The sequence below is a fragment of the Aythya fuligula genome, chromosome 3, assembly GCF_009819795.1.
Source record: "Aythya fuligula isolate bAytFul2 chromosome 3, bAytFul2.pri, whole genome shotgun sequence".
Taxonomy (NCBI): domain Eukaryota; kingdom Metazoa; phylum Chordata; class Aves; order Anseriformes; family Anatidae; genus Aythya; species Aythya fuligula.
The window spans coordinates 10,988,985-11,009,074 of NC_045561.1; the positions used below are offsets into that span (position 1 = coordinate 10,988,985).

The 20,090-nt window shown below is 35.2% G+C and overlaps 1 protein-coding gene across 1 annotated transcript in view; it reads left to right on the forward strand.

The window, feature by feature from the left end:
- WDPCP (WD repeat containing planar cell polarity effector) overlaps nucleotides 1–20,090 on the forward strand; it is a 116,768-nt gene that overhangs the window by 30,985 nt on the left and 65,693 nt on the right. Inside the window, exons 5-9 of the mRNA XM_032183700.1 lie at nucleotides 1,191–1,261; nucleotides 1,517–1,576; nucleotides 10,905–11,019; nucleotides 14,503–14,636; nucleotides 19,118–19,309. Of these exons, the coding sequence (XP_032039591.1) occupies nucleotides 1,191–1,261; nucleotides 1,517–1,576; nucleotides 10,905–11,019; nucleotides 14,503–14,636; nucleotides 19,118–19,309 (572 nt within the window). The remainder of the gene's footprint in view (nucleotides 1–1,190; nucleotides 1,262–1,516; nucleotides 1,577–10,904; nucleotides 11,020–14,502; nucleotides 14,637–19,117; nucleotides 19,310–20,090) is intronic.

The window sequence follows — 20,090 nt, forward strand, 5'->3', positions numbered from 1 at the left end:
CGTATAGCACGTTTCTTAAAGAGGAGTACCGCATAACTTTATTCACAGCTGCTGATTGGTATATATAGTTTGGTATCTGTACAGGCAATTTCCCATTTTCCACATGTGGATAAATATTCCAGTATTTATGAAGGTATCCATTGAAAATGTGATCTTACATGCCTAATTAATATTATCATAACAGTTCCACCAACACTGGCTTTGGTCCAATAAAATACAAAGAGAAGTTGTATGTTGGTGTGCTCCTTTGTTGATATATGAAATCCTTCATTTTTTTTTCACTCTATAGCACTTCTATTGTAAGCTCCTTTTTGCAGGGGGGTTTAAACACAACTGTTAAGTCATTCAGTCTGGAAGTTGGCATACAAACTGACAGCTCAGAGCTCAAAACTTTTCATCAGGTTTCCTTTAAATAGACTAGATTTTAAAAGACCATGTGTTCTAGTTTCTCTTAGTTTTTTATTGTATACTTACGAACAGAAAGCTGCTCACTTTTAAATGATGAAATTTCACAAGCTATTAGAGAGCCTCATTCTCAGCAATGAAACAAGCCAATTACTAAGCAACTCCAGAAGAAGCTTTGCCTCCTGGTTTCAGAGAGCAAATCCTATAAATCAAGTGTATTCTATAAGTTATGGTATTCACAATTGCCTGTTAATACCTCTATATATGCATATATTCATGCATATATATTTTGCAGACACGTTAGTGCCTGCTTTTTGAAACTGGGCAATGAAATGTTAGTTCAAAAGATTAGTATCTGTTTAGGATTTGATAACTTGAATCTGAGTTAACATACTGAATATGAGATGCTTTCTCATAGCAAATGCTTAGCAGCTGGGTAGGATATTCCATCCTCAGAGCTTTGTGCACAATTGTCATGGTGAAGTCATGGTCAGTGTGGATGCTTCATGCGAGTGGTTCCTACGACAGAGTTTTTCAAAAGGATATCATTTGACAATAGAAAACATAGCCATTTCCTTCCAGTTACAGGTATGTTTTATGTTTAAGGTAACTCCTAAAAATCTTAGGTTTGTGTTTCCAATGCAAGAGAAGCTCAAGTTGAAGAACTTTTTTTGTTATATTTAATGTATGTTTGCACACACACACATATTCACACACATACGTACTCACTTCTACATACTTTTTTTTTTTTTTTTTGACATTTTTTCCCCACTTTTATTTGCCAGCTCGAGATTATCCTTGGATACTTAAAAACAAACGGCCAGAAAAACTGCGAGATACACTCAAGGAGGTAGAGGTACGTTTCGGAAAGTTTCAAGAACAGCAACAAATAATCCAGTTTTCAAACCTCTTTCAACAACTTTAATTCTCATAAAGATTCAACTCTCCCTGTGTTGATAAATGTGCTTTTGTCTGGTGGGTTGTTCCAAAACAGCTGCATCTTTGTGTGGCATGCTTCATCTATAAACTTGAAAATCAGAAGTATGTTAACTGATAGTGACAATGTGTACTGCCAACTTTACTCTCTGTTCTGTTTTCTGTTGTCCTTCAGGACTTAATGCAAAACAGTCAATGTGTGCTGAGCAAATGGAGGAACAAACGTATCTGTCAGGTAAAATGTTTTGACAAGCTCTTGCAATGTTCAGTCAGTGGAGCTGAACAACCATTCAGTGATTGATGCGAGTGTGTTAAAATGTTAACTAATACTGAAGATCATTGTTTGTTTGTTTGTTTGTTTTTTAATGTACGGGGCTCTTATTACTTAGATTGTATTTATTTAAATTACTTATCTGTAGTAGATACTATCAGACAAAAGTCTGTTTTTTATCCACAAGAAAAATTATATAAAAGGGGCCTGATTCTCTGAGATAATTATTTTTGAGGGAAACATCTTGAAAGCATCCTGAAGGGAGGCTAAGGGAGTGGTTGCAGTATACAGACAGGTCTGGAATTTATGTTATATTACATTTTTATATCTTAATTATTGACATCTCTGTCACAAATCTTTTTACTTTATGCTTATGTAGTATGTGGGGGAGATTAAGCTAGCTAAATCATAAATCGAGTCACGGAACAAAAGACATTGTGACATTCAGCACACATGTAGCTATGTTCTCTATCCGTGTAAGTTCCATGTATTGTATACAAAAAACAGCTTTTCATATCATCATTAACACAGAACAGTAAGGTAGGTGGGAGATCTGAGCATGAAGCATGTGCTCCAGCGCCTTAATGAAGAGCTTGTCCTGAAAAATGTGTAATGTATTTTATAAGTTTCTACAGTCTTCATCATTCATGAGGAATGTGTATTGTATTTAAAGCTGGCTTGGCATAGGAAATACTTGTCAGTGTTATTAATACTGTTTCTAAAAAGAAATTATGTTCTAACTTCTATGCTTTTTCAGTTTCATAACTTTTTTTCTTCTAATCGAGGTAGTTCCAAAGGGGTGTCAGCTGGATGAATATTAAGTATTTGAAAAATATGCAGCTGAAATTCCAGAAATGTGTTCAGGAATAGAAAGTTTTTTCTAACCACCTGATACACCAAACACTATAAAGTCTTTTTGTATCAATAATAAAGATATTATTGTCTAAGCCTATCAGATTGTATTTGCCTATCAGATCTTATCACTAACAAGTGTATATCATTCATGTACAGATTACATAGTATTAATCCGTGAATGTTAATCTTCTATAACTGATTTAAATATTAATTGTACGCTAATTTAGAGGACTCATTTTTTCTGTTGTTATTGTTCTGATTAGGAAAGGAATTTGGTTAAGAAATACTGAGCCAGTTAGCCATGAGTGTGTTTGCTTGCTTCCCAGTTTGTTCTCTTCATTTGCTTTCCCAGTCTCTTCTCCCTCTATCATTTTTCTTCCCCTCCCATCTGTATCTGCATACACGTGCATTCCTTACCAATTCATGCTTTGGAACAGTGGACTTCTTGCCAAAATATGATTGTCCTGCTTTTATAACACTTTTATTTGACAATCAATTGTGTTTTAAACACTTCTTGGTTTCACTTAGTGCCCTCTCAGTAGTTTCAGGCTTACGTAAACAGAAATGGGATAATACAAATTAATTCATTTCTTGTACAAGATGGGAAAGAAAAGAGATGGCTGTTTTTATCTTAGCATAGTTGGTTATGTCTGACTATGTATTGGATTGAATCATATAAAGGGATAACTTGATAAATTAAATATATTTTTTAGTGTTTTTTTTCTTAGGTGGCTTATATAGAAGGAAGCCAGAGTTAAAGTTATAGATAAAAATCACAGTCATCTCTCCTTAAGTTCTGCTTTTGGTTTCTGAATCATGAAACAAATTATTTTTATATAATAATGGCTGATACGTGAAATTACCAGTGGGTTTATAATGTTCTGCCAAAATAATTGTTATTCCACTTTGTCTTCCTCAAAATATAAGCTGTCCAACAAATGAAAATAAAACAGAAAAATGAATAGTTTCACAGAATCAAGAGTCTAGATTAGAAAACCTGCCTTGTATCAATTTTTATGTTAAACAATTTAATTTTCTGCTGCTTGTGTCTCTGAGTATTTTGCAGGAGTATCTGGACTCCCTTTTTGATACAAACGTTCTGAACTTCTGAAAAAGAGGTTGTCTACTTTTTAATTTAAAATAGGAAGCTAATTATCTGTTTCAGCAGGTGTTTAGCCCATAATGGTGTGATTTATGCCACAGCACAACTGCATTCACATGCTACTCTGGATAGATACCTGAGCAGCAGTCAGTGGGAAAATGAGAGGCCATGTGTGCATTAACTTTCAAGCACAATGGAAAGCATGGGGTGAATTACCCTGACTGTCACAATTTTCTCCGATTTGGGCTAAATCTGAGTATATGGTTGTATTATACTGTCTTCAGTTTTTAGCTCTTCATTTTGTAATAGCAGTGTAATGCCAAATAAATTCAGTTATTGAAATGTATGTATTTAACTCAACAACCATGTTACTTTTTAATAAATGTTCTATGTATCTGAATCTGCCATACAGATTTAGCTGAACCAGGAGGAGTTCCCTTTCTTTTGTAAAAACAATGTGCTACGTGAAAACTCAATGTCAGTTGTATCGTTAGCAAGACAGAATGAATAGGAAAAAAATATATCTGACAGGAGATACAATGATAACAAAACTATTATCTAAAAGAGCAACAGATTTCCCTCAGATTGTGTGAGAAACAAGCATAGCACTGCCGTTAGTGTGCTTTCTGGAACCTAAAAATCACTATTCCTAATCCCTCAGTGCCTCTTCCAAATCTCTCAGCTTCTAAATAGCCCGCAGGCAAAAATTAGGGGCTATAAATTTAAATGTGCATCTGCTAAAAATACGTGTGCTGTCATGTTAACTGTTTGTGTGCAAATGACCAATTAGCCTTCATGCATATACCTCACTGACAGATCTACTTAGTTTGCATGCAGGTTATCTTGGCCATTGTATGCACGTGTTTCTCAGAATTGGTTCTTGTAGGTGAGATGAGTTTGGCAAGATCCACTGTAATGCTTTCTACCTTTCTTAATGTGTTGTTTTATGCATCAAAATTTCTCCTATTACCTTTTTTTTTTTTTTTTTTTTTTTTTTTTTACACAGTGCATTAGAAGTTTCATATTTACTTCCTTATGCATTGCCGAAAAAAAAAAAATCTATTGCCCTTTATTTTTGCGGTCCTAAATTCTAGTACTACTTAGAGCTTCTGAAACAGAGGATATGCCAATTCATATAAACATAACCTAGACTGTACAGAGATTTTTGTCAAGGAATTTGCTCTCCTGTTTAAAAGAGCTTAGTTGAGCCTTAAAGGACTGAGCTCTTTTCTTTAGCCATGTTCCTAGTTCCAGAAGGATCTGAATGCACACTATTTCTATATGGTACTTCTGAACCCCAACTTTGATGACTTGTGATGAGCTGCTGAAATAATCCTGTAATCTTCTGTTAGCTGGCGTCAAAAGAAAATACACAGACCATGAAAGAAGTATGAAGGAGAAAAGACAAGAAGTCTTTACAATAAGAGGCCACTGAATTGTTTATAATTAAATTGGTTTTCTCTGTCTGGAAGCAATAATCTAAGGAATTACCTTTATCAATATTTTAGTTTACTATGAAGAAGCTCTGGCTTCTTCCCTTCCTCTGGTCTCCTTCTCTAATTCTTTGGAATGCTTTTAAGTTTTGCCACAAAATCATGAAATCAATCCTATGAAACGATGCCATTGGTTCAGGTTTGGTTTTACACTATAGGTTAGTAACATTAATGAGATGTATCTGAAACATTTGATTTCCAACTTATTTTTTTAATTATTATTTTTACATTTGCATTACGGTGTGGAATTGAGCACGTGCCAACACTGAATTAATTTGTTTTATAAATGCCAAGCACTGGTTTTGAATCATATCTGTTACCTGACAGTGTAAAAGATTTATATATTCTTTGCTTAATTACTTTGATTTAACTTGATTTGTGTTGCAATTTACATATGTATGTGAACAGTTTTTATGTTACCATCATTGACATGCTTAGAACTGGATCCTGAATTGAGATACACAGCAATATGTGCTGACATGGCTTGTTATATCAGCTACCGTGCCCATAAGCAAACTGATTTAGCAAGATATGTGGTGACATAGAGGAGCACATCTGATATCAAAATCAGGACATTTGAGCTAGAATACGTGAGAAGCCAGTATCCATCACCGGTTACTAAGAGGAACGCTGCCCTCATATTAAATTCTTTTGGTTGCTTTTGATCACAACCATTAATGGGTTGTGTGGTTTGAGGGATTTGGAGCTAGAAGTACAAATGCATTGATTATTGTGAAACAGTAACGTGTAACAACAGTAACTTCATTTGTAATAAGGCATGCAACAGAGTAATTACGGTAGGGTGGCTAAGAAAGCAATCTGGAATGAAGAGGTGGGGAAAAACCCTGGGAACCTGCTTGAACAAGAAATGCTTTGCAATTCTCTTCTCCTTTTGCATATTCCTTTGTCAGTTGGGATCTGTAAGGGAAAACAGTTTGCAGCAGTATTTTTTACAGGCATATTTTCCTTCTCTTCCAATTTTAATCAGATAGAGGCAAATCCTGGCTTTGCTCTGGAGGTATCTTTTTGGTAGAAGGGCTGATAAGCAGCTAAGCTGCATGAATGAGGAGTCAAAGGCTAATGCTTCCGAGGATAAAGGAATCCACTTAAGTACATGCTTAAGTTCTACTGTTGTCCGTAAATTTGAAGCATGTACATTTTGGCACACAAAGTACATGATGCCCTCTACCAAAACCTTCATATTCAGCTCACAGAAACTCAGTGACCCTTCCTTCCCCGTGTGTGGTTTTACTCATACCAAACATTTTACTCGTACGACTCATAGCATAAAGTCTATTCTTCCAACAGGTATGAAGTCAGGGTCTCATTTTTTGTTTAGGAACACCTTGAGACTCTTCAAGCTGTAGAGGTGTCTTTTCTGATTTCCATTTTTCACATCATGGTACTTCAGTCTGAAAAATGTTGATGTATTTCATTACTGTGGGTTTCATTTCCTAATTTGGTATCTCACAGATGGAATGACTTTGTGCCTTATGTAAATAACGCCTCTGACATTTGCTTTTATTCCTTTGTAATGATGGGCAATTCCCCTGAGCAGCACTTTTTGGAGTTGGATCACTGTGTGTCTGTGTTCAAGCCAAGTTTGCAGTCTTTAACATTTCCTCTATATTCATTCATGCTTATCATTGGACTGCTCCCATCCACTAAAATATGAGCTTAACTGTGCAAGCACATGTACAACAGCACCTAAATCTTATTATCATCTAGCAGTCTTTGCATAGACTACACAGTGTGTAAGCATTTGAAATAGTGGAGTTTCAGTATGAACAGATAAATATTTTGTTTTACAAAATATTGTTGATTAAAGATAATGTGTTTGTGCTTTGTTTAAATATCAGCTTGTATCTCATGGTAAACTTTAAGAGGTATTTTTAAAATATATACTTATTATCTGCATAATATCATTTTAATCTCAGGCCTTTTGTACTAAATATTTGTTTTTCTTTTTAATTCCATTTCCCAGTGCTGTTTATCTTGTAACAAAAACTTTGGTGTTCCTTGGTAACGTCCCATTTATTTATTGTAAAATCTAGTTGCAATTGTTACGGTTTCATCTGAGAAAAGTTGAAGGGAGGGTTGTGCTGCACCTAACCATTTTCTTAAGATATACATAAATTCTGAATTTAGCACCTTCTCTCATGCCACCATCTACACTTGGAATAGACGCAGTCCAGAATTCCAGCTGATTGTCTTGCAATATTGAAAATACATAACATTGGTTCAATGACTGGCTTCATACTTGTAAAACGAAGGACATTCATTAATCCAGTAATTTTCTGTTTATGTAACGGGTGTGATTTATGTCATTAGAAGGAAATGAACAGATAGGCAGAAAGCAAACTTACACTCTGAAACACGTTAAGACTTAAAGAAACATAACCTTGTATTTATTTGTTGCTATCAAGCCAAGGGTTTGCAAGAATGTCTTTACGCAGCATATAGGATGGACATATTAAACGTCAGCAGAATTCTAAGCGTATGGCCTCATTCCATAACGCAGTCATTCACTAATATATTGGCTATCTACAAATCACAACACTTCTTTTTTCCAGGCTTTACCTGGAGAGGGGCAGTGTATATTCCTACTCTGTCAGGTAATCCAAGAGGCTACAGACAGACTTCAGATTCGCTTAGGTTATTTTCCCAGGTTAACTCCAGTATACTTTTCTCACTCTCTGCAAGGAAAAGAAGCATGAGACCAGCCCTACCATTATAGTGATGCTTCCTGCAAGAAGGGCATAGCTCCCAAAGAAAGGTGGTGTGGAAGAGGCAAGGTGGAAGCTTTATTTTAGTGACTGCACCAGCTCTCTTGTTGGTGCCTAACACTGAAAGATTTAGAGTGGTGTTTTCCTTCTCTGGCTGGCTGATATTCATTGAGAAATTTAGAACTCCTTTTCCTAGAGTATTTATGTAATTTTCCTTGATGAATATGTAGCTCAGTAGCTCGTCAACTTCTGTGTTTCAACCCTCACTTTTTCAACTAGGCTCTTTGGACAATTATAGCTAACCGTAGTCAAACCTTGCTGGACTTACATTATCAAGTTGGAAATAAATTGTGATTTTATCTAATCTAACTTCAACATGAGGATAAATTGAAGTTTTGAAAGATTGTAATAAGAGCTGCATGAGTGTAGCTGTGTCTAACATTTTTACTAGGACAAAACCTTAAAGGACATCTGTCAAGACAGGGAATACTGAAACACTGAATTTATATATTTTTCAAACTAATGCGTAATTAGATTTTATTGGGATGCGAAAAGATCAGTTGTTCCTAACTAATTGATTTCATGTCACAGCTGGGTTTGGTTTCTATTTCAGATATCAGTAGAATTTATTTGCAAATTACTGTGAGTTGACAGGAATATAGACTGGAAAAATATTGGTTAAAAATAGTAGTAAGGTCAAGAAGGTAATTTAAATAGACATATTTGTCCTGTTCTTTGGTACAGAGAGGGCAGAACTGTAATAATACAGCAAAATATACATAACTGACAATTTTCTTAGGTAAATTATTGGGAGCAGAGCATTGAACAAGAAGCATCTCAATTAGATCATTATATTTTGTTTCCCAGCACTTGCGTTACTTTAGCACTGTCATACAATGGTTTTGTCCTCTTGACTTTGAAAAGGAAGCATGTAAAACAAAGAGAAAGTGAATAATGTATCCATGAAGATAATGGAGAATCAGAGAAATTATATTATGGCTGTGATGTGTATGAAAAAGAGATATGAGGTGTGGGGTCTTACCTAATGAATCTTACTTCCAGCTCAGGATTGCTCCCAAAATTACGTTTTCTTGTGCTTGTCCTATTCATTTTAAAAGTCTACCAAAACTGGGTTCCTGCCACTTTCTTTGGAGATTTATTTTACATTCTAGTAGATCTCCCTGCAGGGGAGCTTTCCCGGTGTTTATATACTGGTGTGCTGTACTAAAAAGTGTATTGCAACCATGTTTGTTTCCCAGCTGTAGCATAAAGTAGACAGGGATTTTTATGCCGAATTCTACTGCAAGAGTAACTGTTTATCTGGTAGCAAGGTTTTTAATAGGACAGAGATTTTGTTTAAAATCTGTTTTTAGGTGAGAAATGGAGGCCTGGATTTCTGGCCTCTGGCGAGTCCCTGCTGTGTTTCTTCTGTGGTCCTCCCACAGAACATTTCTTGGGCAAAAAAGACTGTTCAAGTATAAGGCTAGCATAACCTCTGGTCAAGTGATAATGATTTTTATTATTGTTGTTTTTATTATTTACCAAGTAGAGGGAACCTAACCTAGCTGCCAGAAACCTGAGTCCTTCAGGATTCCTACCGTGTAGAAGGAATTTGTTCTGGTCTGAAACATCTTTAACTTCCATGCTGAGGTCATCTGGTCAAGCAGCTTGCAGGATCAGAGGTGGAACTGGAAGACGAATTAAAATACGCAAGTGTTTTCAGTTCTGCTGATGAAGATCAAAGTCACACAAGTGAATTTTTCATTGTTTTTACATCCAGGTTTTTGTAGAATCCAACCTTGGAAATGATTTAAATAATTACATGGTCAGGGTTTTTGTTTGTTTGTTTATCTTTTTAATATAATAGCTTTTTTTTTTAGTGAAGGTTTTCGTATACTCCTGCTACTGGAGTAACTTGGCAAAGTGAGGTCAACTCGAAATGGAGTGGGGAACTGGAACTGTTGTTTTTTTGGTTTGTTTTCTGAATTGTTTTGTTGTAGTAGTTGCATTCAGAAAGTTACTAAGTTTAATGACTTAATTATGCAAAAAGCAATGGTTTTCATGATTCTTCCCACCAAGTGGTATCTCTCTTATGCAAAATATGGCATCAGGAATAGCTGATAAGTATTGTAACTTAGTCTTTGAGATTGTATGTATCATTTAATTGAGATTAATTTGGTAAAAATATTTGGCTAACTCTGAAATAAGCATCTGACTATTCTGTCCAATAGTTTATATTTCTTCTTTTTAAGAGGGACATCTATGATGGTATGTCAAGGAGTATCTGAATTTGTTAGGAGCTCAGAGTTATCGTTGTGGTAAGGCACCATTATTTAAGTTAAACAATATACGAATGATCAGAACTAACCGGGCTAGCAGAAAGGTGCTCTCTTTAATCTCTGAAAATAATAAAAAATTATGTGAAGCACAATTTTATATTCTTTTTTATCCAGGCTATCCAATTATTTATTTTTAAAGAAAAATCAAGTGATGACAGGCACGGTATAAACACACCAGAAAAAAATGATGTTCTGAAGGTCTGTAGATGACTTACAAATTCAGGTCTTAAAAGTGTCTCACATTCAATAGCCCAAACCTTCAGTGTACCAAACATTACTAGATGATACTGAGTCAGAAATCTTGACTCAGCATCCACATACAGAAGCATTTAAATAACAGAAGGCTGCCTTGGCTGAGTTTTTTAATGATGAAAAAAGAAGTAATAGCAACAAATGTAACATAAATTATTTTTTGACAGTTAAGGGTGATCAGCATCATTCCTTTAGTCATTAAGGACAGAATTTTATTTATTTATTTATTTTAAAACAAATTCAGTACATTTTAATCAACATTTGGGGACTTAGCATGCATCATCTTCACTTGTTCATCATTTGTAATTCTCGTAGCCGCATAATTCTGTGTCATATTACACCTCTCTTTTTCATTGAAAAAGCTTTCTAAGTCCTTATAAGACATCTTCACATCTAAGATAAAAGTCTTTTTCATAATTTTGAAAATTAAATTAGTAAGTAACAGACAGCCGCTAATATGTACCTTGGAACGTTTCGTATTATTAATGATTCCTGATGTCTTGTTTTCTCGCTTTTTGGATTTAGCTCCTCTTTCATTCAGGAATATTGGTGTCCCTAAGCCTTTCTGGGCCACAGCTGGAGAAACTGGTGATTGACAGGACCCTGGTGGGGAAGCTCATCTCCGACACCATCAGTGATGGTAATTACACCCACGTGCAAATCAATTGCCTTACATTAACAATGGAGTAGAGAAACAGTATGTCAACAGGTAGACTAATTATTGCCACTGGGGACTTGCAAACACAACAAGTAATTGCATGTAATGCCATAGTTACAACCCTTAGGACTAAGAACACTTTAAGAATAATATTTAACATCAAAGTTTTCAGGCTTGTCAAATATTGAATGGGTTTCTAAAATTCAGTTTCTTATGTGTTTCAGTCACTGGGAACATGCCATTTGAACTTGTGTTTATTTCATAATTGGGAAAATGGGACAGAAACAAACATTAGCCAACTGATTAGTTACATGGGATAGTTATTATTAAAATATTTTCTTATTAGACTACTAGGTATGTGGAGGTGCTCTGATTTAGTTTCTAGATTTCCAGCATCTCACAAGCATGATTAACTAATGACTAACTACAAAGATCTTTTTTTTAATGTAGGGGAAAACTTAAGGAAATGTACCTGTCTTCAGTAGTTTTATAGAATGGCAATAACTTCCTCGGTGTGTCCCTACTTAGCTCCACTGAGCCTAACCAGCTGTCAGCATCTTAGCATCTGCATGATCAAGAATAAGGAAATTCAACGTGAACCAAACTACATGGGCACTGTCTTCCAAATTCTTAAAAAGTAGACCCAAATTACATCCTTTAAATATGATTATATGCTAGGTTTAGCTTTGATCTTTAATGATTTATATTTGTGCATACCCATGCATCTATTGAATATTGGCCTGGTTATTTCAGAAAGCTGCAATCTGTGTCCCTCTCATCTTTTCTTATCAACTTAAGTTTAGTCCTGCAAAATAAAATTAATAAAACTATGTCAGTAGAATCTTTAGTATCAAAAAATTTAACTAACTTCATTTGTTTTATCAACTAATTAGAGAGTGAACACATTTAGCATCTTGACTCCTTTTTTTCCCTCTTCCCCTAAGTTACTACTAAGACTACAAAATCCAACTCAGATTTTTTCCCTTTGTTTCCAGAGAGAGGTTTTTGTAACTAGAGGTGACAAAAAGTAGGAAAGCATGGAAGCTAAGGTTATACCCAAAATGAAATTGTTTGTAGAATTTATTTAGCATATACTGTCTTTTATTTTTTTCATAAAAAATAAATTATACATACTTTGCATTATATTGCCTTAGTATGTTACATAAATACAACTTAAAAAATATTTTTATCTAATAAAATTTAAAACTAAAGCAATAGAAGAGCAACAAATATGTTTTCCTACAGTTATATATTCACAGTGCTATAAATGAGGTTATGTAATCATTTATCCTAGTATTCACTTATTCAATAATTTCTTTTCCCTCTATTTGTTAATGTGCATGTCTGAAGGTGGAACAGTGCATCTTCTGTTCAGTAAAAGCAAAGCCACCAAATACTTGCCACTGTAATACATATTTTTATGGACAGCGAAAGAAGATAGTTTTGCTACCCACACAGTAGTGGTAAAAATAAATAAATAAATATATTGAAGTAAGCATACTGAGAACCAAGACATAGTACTGTCCTAGAATAAATTAACTGTAATCCAACAAAATTGCATGTCCTTCCAAATCTAGGTTGGAATCTGGGTTGTGATGTTAATGTTGGCCAAAAAGAACTTGATATTTAATACAAGAAGGCTGTATAACAATAATAGTTTGTTGTTTTTTTTTTTTTTTTTTTAAAAAACAAATATGTAAGTGTGGTTAAAGGTTACAATCTGCCACAATTACGTCTGTAACGCTGTAATTCTAATTATAACTCAGAGTAGCATGCCCTCTTAACATTTGGAATAATAAAGGTCAGATTGCATGCACAAAATACAAAATGAAGATTGCATTTGTAATCCACATGCCTCTCATAAAACACTGTTAATTTTTATTACTATATAGGTAAAAAAAAAAAAAAAAAAGTTTAATTGGAAATGATGAAAAAATTGCCTTCTTAAAAGACAACGGTGTTTCTCATTTTGAAAATTAATTTGTGGCACTGAGGCCTTGTGGCAGGAGTATGTAGGATATAATTTTCACTGCCCATCTCTTTAGGGTAATCTGACCCTGCAGCATATGGGTTCTCTTCAGGGCGCCTCTCTGAATAGTGGTATAACTGCCCATAGTTACATTCAGGTAGATTTAGTTGGCATCACAGTTTCTAGGTTTGTTCTTCAGATGGGCATATATTCCATTTATGTTTAGAGTCTGTCTTAGCTTCTAACTTACCGCGTCAGATACTTTATCACCATTTATTATTATTTTTTTTTTCTCCAAAAGCTAGTGTTAATGTTACATTTCAAAGGCAATTATTTGGCTTTAAATTTTACCCTTTAGCATTTGCATACCAGATACTTCAGAGCTGTGCCAGTACATGACTATTGGAAAATGCAACTAGTTGTAAAACAGACTAAATCAAAGCAAAGCTGAGTAGCCAGTTTTCACTGCTTATATGCAAGACTCAACTGTCGACAGAAACTACTTAAGGATATTAAAAATACATTTAAGAATCTAGGACATTAGTCACAAATGCAATTTTTGTTGTTTTTAAGGGGTTGTTCTGCAGGATTATTATTATTTTATTTTATTTTTTTTAATCCAGTTCCAATTTTCTTGTCATGTTTCTGTTAGCAGAGGTTTCTGAGTTTACTTTCTGAAAACAGCTTGCTAGCTTTACTTTAAACCTGATTCTCATTAACAATTCTTCAGTGATCTGGTACTGGTTACCCTGATGCCTCATTTTGTTCTCAGACATCTCTTTAAATGTAGGCACTGTTTCAATAACTGGATAAGATAACACTTGGGAAAAATCCTAGATAGCACTGTCTAATTAATTTTCATTGTCAAATTAGTTAATCAGTTTTATATTGAACTATTTTGGTCTGTTAATCAGTTTTATATTGAACCATTCAACTGCACTTTCCCAGACTTCAAGGGAGTCTGTTCCATCTTGGTTTTCTGTATTGCTTAAGTACCCACAAGTTAAGCTTTCAACAAGTTCATAACCCCTCTAAAGCATAATTCTGTATGTAGCAGCCACCCAGAGTCTTACAATGTCAGAATTCCAGATACACCCCATGTACTAATTTTCATTTATCATGCTCAATACCAGCAATGCTGTATGAGGTGCTCTTCCAAAATACGACGGATGCTACTGTAAGAAAAACTCTGAAGGCTTGAACCAAGATGAAAATGGATGTGGAACAGGCACATATTTGAATGTAGTGGTAACTTGATATGAGATAATTTATTCAGGTTTATGTAATCTGAGTACTCCCTAAGCTTTATTTCTCATTTCCAAGAAGGCCCAGGCAGAATGACACATTGATGTCTTTTAGGAGATTACAGAGGCTTCAGTGTAATATTTAAGACACTGTCTTGAAAAAATTGCTTTTTGCAGCGTCTCAGTGGAGAGTTCAGAAATTTGTTTTCTTACTAGAAACAGGTATTACAGTCGTGACTATTTTTTTTCCAGCTGTTCTTGCAGACAATTTCATCATCTTGTCATTCGAGGACCATAACCAACTCTGCTTCATTCAGTTTACGAAGAAGATGGGTTCTCCTGATGTAAACAGAAGGCTGGAAAAACTCTCTTGTTTGGATTTTAAGGTATAGCTGTCAATGGTGACTGTAAAGGCTACGGTATCTTTATATTACAAATCACTGGCACTCACGGATTCTTTATAGAAGTACAAATTTAAAAACCTTTGTATAACTGATCAGAACAGCTCAAATTCTAAAAATGACAGTTATTGAAAAGTTAAGAAAAATGACATGGCATTCTGAGCTAATGAGTTAAAAATACTGTGCCAAGAGGGATCCAATTTTCTACTGTATTTAGGTTAAGGGCTCAGACACACAGCTAAGTTACCCCTGCTTAACAGATTACCTCGTGTCAGTTGAGCAGCAGTAACTGACCCTTTGCGCATTCTCAGCATCTAACAAGCATGAAGTAAAATCTGTAATGGTAAACCTCGGTGTAAAAGATTTAAGGTAATGTGTTTTGCCTCTTGTTTGCTGTGGGCTAAAAGCACACACATGGTCAATTACTATGGCTCAACCGATATACACAAACTTGTGAAGCTATGATAATTCAGTCATCTGTCTGAGTTCTAAGACTCTGGTAACTCCTTGCAGAAATCTTAATTTTCCCTCTAGTTACAGTAATCGTATTGTTGGGAGAGTTGGTTTTACAATTAAGCCACAGAGCTAGGACTCAAGATACAGAAGCTGAGTTTCTCACCACTGCACAACTATGTGTGTGATCTTAGGCAAGTGATTTGGTGCCTCTGTATCTCAATTCCCCACTTACATTGATTAAAATACTCCCTTTTTGCAGCATTTTAGGTAGGGGTATGTCTATAGCACAGTCACAGCAGTAGCAAAAAGATAGTTTACAGATCGTTGAGCTAGTTTTAAACTGACTGGCTTGGTTGTCAGTAGAAACGAGTTCATCTCAAGCTAAATTATGCTGCATCTTGAGTGGGTTGGTCTATGTAGGCATAACCTATTTGCACCACAAGCTCTTTGGCTTCAGGACGGTGTAACTCTGACCTTAGGTGGAAGTGCTTGGCACTACAACAGTATAACAAAATAATCAGCCAAAGGCAATTAACTTTAAACAGGTAGAGGAGGTAAAGGGCTGAGCCCAATCACTTCAAGAAAGAAGCGGAGGCAAGCCTTTGCCTAAGGAAGGTAGAAAGATGTAGTGAGCAAAAGAGTTTGTATTTATTTATTTACAAAATGGTTTGTATTTATTTCAAATTGAATAAATGTTAAGGAAAACAATCTTGTGCTAACAAATATTTTTCCCTTGACAACCCCTTAGTAATTTGCTTCGTCACATAAGGGAATGTGCAACTTCTAGGCAAGCTTTTTAAGGATGTGTTTAATTTAAGTTTTGCCATAGTACATTTTAACTTGCTTGGTAGAAATACTTTCTGCTAGGATGAATATCTAATACATTTTCCAGGCTGTTTCAGTTCAGGGCCTCTTTTCAGCAATGACTTGTGTTTGCGAGATTGATCCAACCTCTGTAACGTGGATTTGAGACAGTTCACTGTTCACCAGGAACTGAGCTGATACGTAGTTTACTTTAAAATGATGTGCACTTGTGCCTGGCCTATGGTGTTGTGCTTTGGAAGCAAGGTTGGTGGGTGGTGGTGGTTTTTGTTGCTGTTGTTGTTTTTTTAATAGCACTAAACTCTAAGAAATTGTGGTGAGCTGAAGATTGCCTTCATTACATTGTAAGGGTCATAGCTCCTTGCTTCATTTAGGTTTAGAAAATATATTTTCATTGTAGGTATCGCTGTGCACATTTTGGATCTAATGGTTATGGCAGTTTTTCTTGGGAAAAAGGAAAGCCTAATCCATAGAAAACTGTCTCTGCCCTAGGAAACCAGAAATATCTGCTGGACTCCTTAATAGGGTTGTTACGTTCTGTTCTTTGCTGACACAGCTGAGCTTCTAGAAACACCTCCAATGTTAACTTTGCTTTCTCTTGAAATCAGTGGGAATCGCTGTGGATTATTTCTTTGCCAGCCAAAAAAAAAAAAAGCATTTGCATTTTTTAATTGAATATTCTTTTGTGTGGAGCTTGCTAGTTAGGCAGCTAAATATAATTTTTATTATCTTCAGAATAGCACTAGTGTGAGCCAGCAGAAACTATTATTCACAACTGCAATAATATTATGTCAGCTCTCTGCACTGAATTAGAGTTCTTCATGGCTGTTCTTGGTCAAGCTTACAAAAGCTAAAAGATCACAGACAAAGTCAACAGTAGTGTTGCTACCAGTAGTAACAAGAGAAACAAAAGATATTCCTTAATTGCAAATGTGCAAACAATATACACTTAAAACAAAAACAGTTTCTTAGTTTTGATATTTTTTTTTCCAAGAGAAATTGAATTAAAAGGTGGCTTGCAATGGTACAGAACTACCATGGGATTGAAATAGAGAACAAAGATTCAGGAAATTTGAGTGTAGCCTTCATCTCTGCCTCTGACATTCAGGGTAGCCTTGAAAAATGTATGTAGTATTTGAGTTTTAATCTCTGATTCTAAAAATGTTTTCTAAAAATTGCTTACAATCATATGTAACGATATAATTAAACTTCTGTCTTAGTTAGATTGTAATTTCTTTGATACGTGGACAGATGTATGTTCACATTGTCCGGTGTCCAGCCGAATGGTGGACAAAAATTGGCAGGGACGTCTAGGCAGTACTGGACTGCCAGAGTGCCATTAATAATGAGACCAAGTCAACCATGCTTCTCCCATCACAGTTTGATATTTATCCAAAAGTTAATTTTTTACACATTACATACCTGAATAGAAGAATTTCTTTCTCCTCTTCTTTTCTAAGTGGTACCGCCTTAGATCTTATTTACACTTTGAAAAAAGTAAGAAAGAATTATTGTATGAACCACTATAGTCTTGAAGTACAGCAAAATAAAAACACAACTGTTATCATTTGCCTTTTCTCAGTGGCATTAGTCCATGTTTGAAAGTGTAATGTTTAATGCAAGAGGTAAAGTTATACGCAAAGACTATTGTCTGTTACTAGACGTGAAATTGTTACCAACAATTTTAACACCATTAACACTGCAGTACAGCACGAATTAATATCTGTGAAAGTATTTGTGGTGTTCCACCCTAAGAACATGTCGCTACCAAATTCACTATTTGTACTTAGTTTTAATTCAAATAGAAGTTACTTGTTCACTTTTATGTGTGCTTTATACTATTAAATAGAATTTTGACAAGTAAAACAGGATATTCTGAAAATATTGGTCTTTTGCAAGTTTTTCACATCTGTGTTTTTTAATCCATTTCAATTTACTGAAGGAGACAGAACAAGGAGTTAAATGTTTACCATGAGAGAACAACATTGGTAATTACTTTGATTTCAGTTCCTTTTGATGTGTATTCAGGGGATGAAGAGGTCAATAATATTATGACCATGCAAATAGAAAAGGGTTCTTTTTGACCATATAAAAAACAGCAAAGGATTATTAAAGCATTAACCTTGATTTTAATGGCCTTGGTTGAGTGGTGAGATCACAATTTGGATGAGCCTGATTATTTACTAAATACAATACATAAATGCAACGGGTTCTTAACACCCATTGCACTCTGGCATTATCGCATTACTGCCATCCTTTGTTGCCTTGCAGACAGGAATATGAAAGCAATCTGTCATGTAGTGAGACTGGCTCCAGAAGCATTTCTCTGATAAGAAGACCCCCTGCCCTTTGCTAGTGTCTGGTCCAGTAGGCTTAGCCATGCGCTTAATCCCCAGAAAGTGGTTCGATTATTGCTGACCAGCAATGGCAAGATAGTTTTTTTTTCCCCTAGCTATCAACCTTCCATTAATTCCTTAAGCAGAAATGCGGTGCAATCTATATTTCCTTGGCATGTGTCACCCAGATGGTGCACTGCTCATGTTTTCAAATAACCATGCTCCAAAATAACGGAGTTTGAATAATAAATTCCACAAATCCTTCCTGAGAAAGAGGCACAATTCTCAAGAGCTGCATAAACTTTACGCATGATGCTGTAGCTCATCCACATTATGCAGAAAAGTATATATTCTCTTGCAAAGCAGATATTTGTATCTGGATTCCTTAATTTAGGGAGGAAAAAGAAAGATATATGTTTGCTCGAACGCTGTAGAATATATTTAATATTCGATTATGTCTTAAACACTAGCCTTCGTTCCCTGGTCAGCTTCACAGAACTTGTCATTTAATATGGCTAAGCTTAAATCCTGTGTGTAGGTCGATGCTGTCAAGCAACCATGACTGTACATTTTGGTATTGATTGGAGTCATTGCAGTAAATTCCTTCTTAACTCACATTCCTTTCCTTCCCAATCCCCTCCCCATAGATAAAAGTGTGAGCATGTCTCTTTCTGTCTGAGGAGATACTTTTCACATTTACAGACAGCCTATATGGAGATATATGTACACAGTCCTCTGTGTATATATAGGTTCTCTTTCACACATCCAAAGTAAACACTCCCAATTGCTCCTACTGTGCTATTTTATCACCGTAAATATTTCCTGCCTTTTTTTTTTTTTTTCTTCCATCAGATTTCTTACATTGATATACCTGGACCAGAAGGTAGAAGGATGAAACGTCACCTGGCAATAAACTGTCTGCAAGACATGGTCATTTGCTGGTGGTCAGCAGCTAGTGATGGAGCATGGCCTTGGTCTCCTATTTCCTCTGAGAGGGACAGAGCCAACCTATTGCTATTAGGCTGTGCACATGGCAAACTGGAGGTAAAGTTCTCAACTCTCTTGTTACATGATTTTGCAGAAATTGCTAAAGAAATAGCTATTCAAATTAAATGCATTTTCTGGTAGACAAAAAGAAACAGTTTAAATTGTTGACAGAGGAAGAGAGGAAAAATTAAGATCAGCCGTCCTGATCTTAAAACAGAAGTTCGTTATTTAATTGAAAAAAACACATTATTTACTATGTTTAATATTTTCACATCAAAATTGGCAATCTGAGAAATGAAGCACGGAAATTAGGTCTTTAAACCAGAATAGCTTTGGAGCTGCTACCACTAAACACTCTTTAACCTGATTTATAAGCTGTATCTGTTGCATGTTGTTCTCCAGTGCAATTATTTTACATTATCTGCAATGTTAACTGATAGGTATTTCTTAATCTACTTCAAATGCTTTATTACAAACTTCAAGCTACACCCAGATGCTGCTTAAATTGTTGTGGGTATTAATCAAATTAGGGAATGTTTTCTTGGAGAAAAACTCAAAATTCCCCAACTACAGGTGGAAATATTGGTTAGAATAGGGCTACAGGCTGACCCTCCTCCTGACACTTGCTTAGCTTACATTTTTGGGCAGGTGTTTCCATTTCATCTATTTCATTTTTATTTCACATGTTTAAGAATCCGCTATTTGAATCTAGTTTTTTATGTTAAGTAAAAACTTTTAAATGAATCTATCTAGGCATATTTTGAAAAGAACTACAGCTTGAATTTAAACTGAATAAGTTGATTTGGACTAACTTCTTATTTAGATGCTCCTATATTTA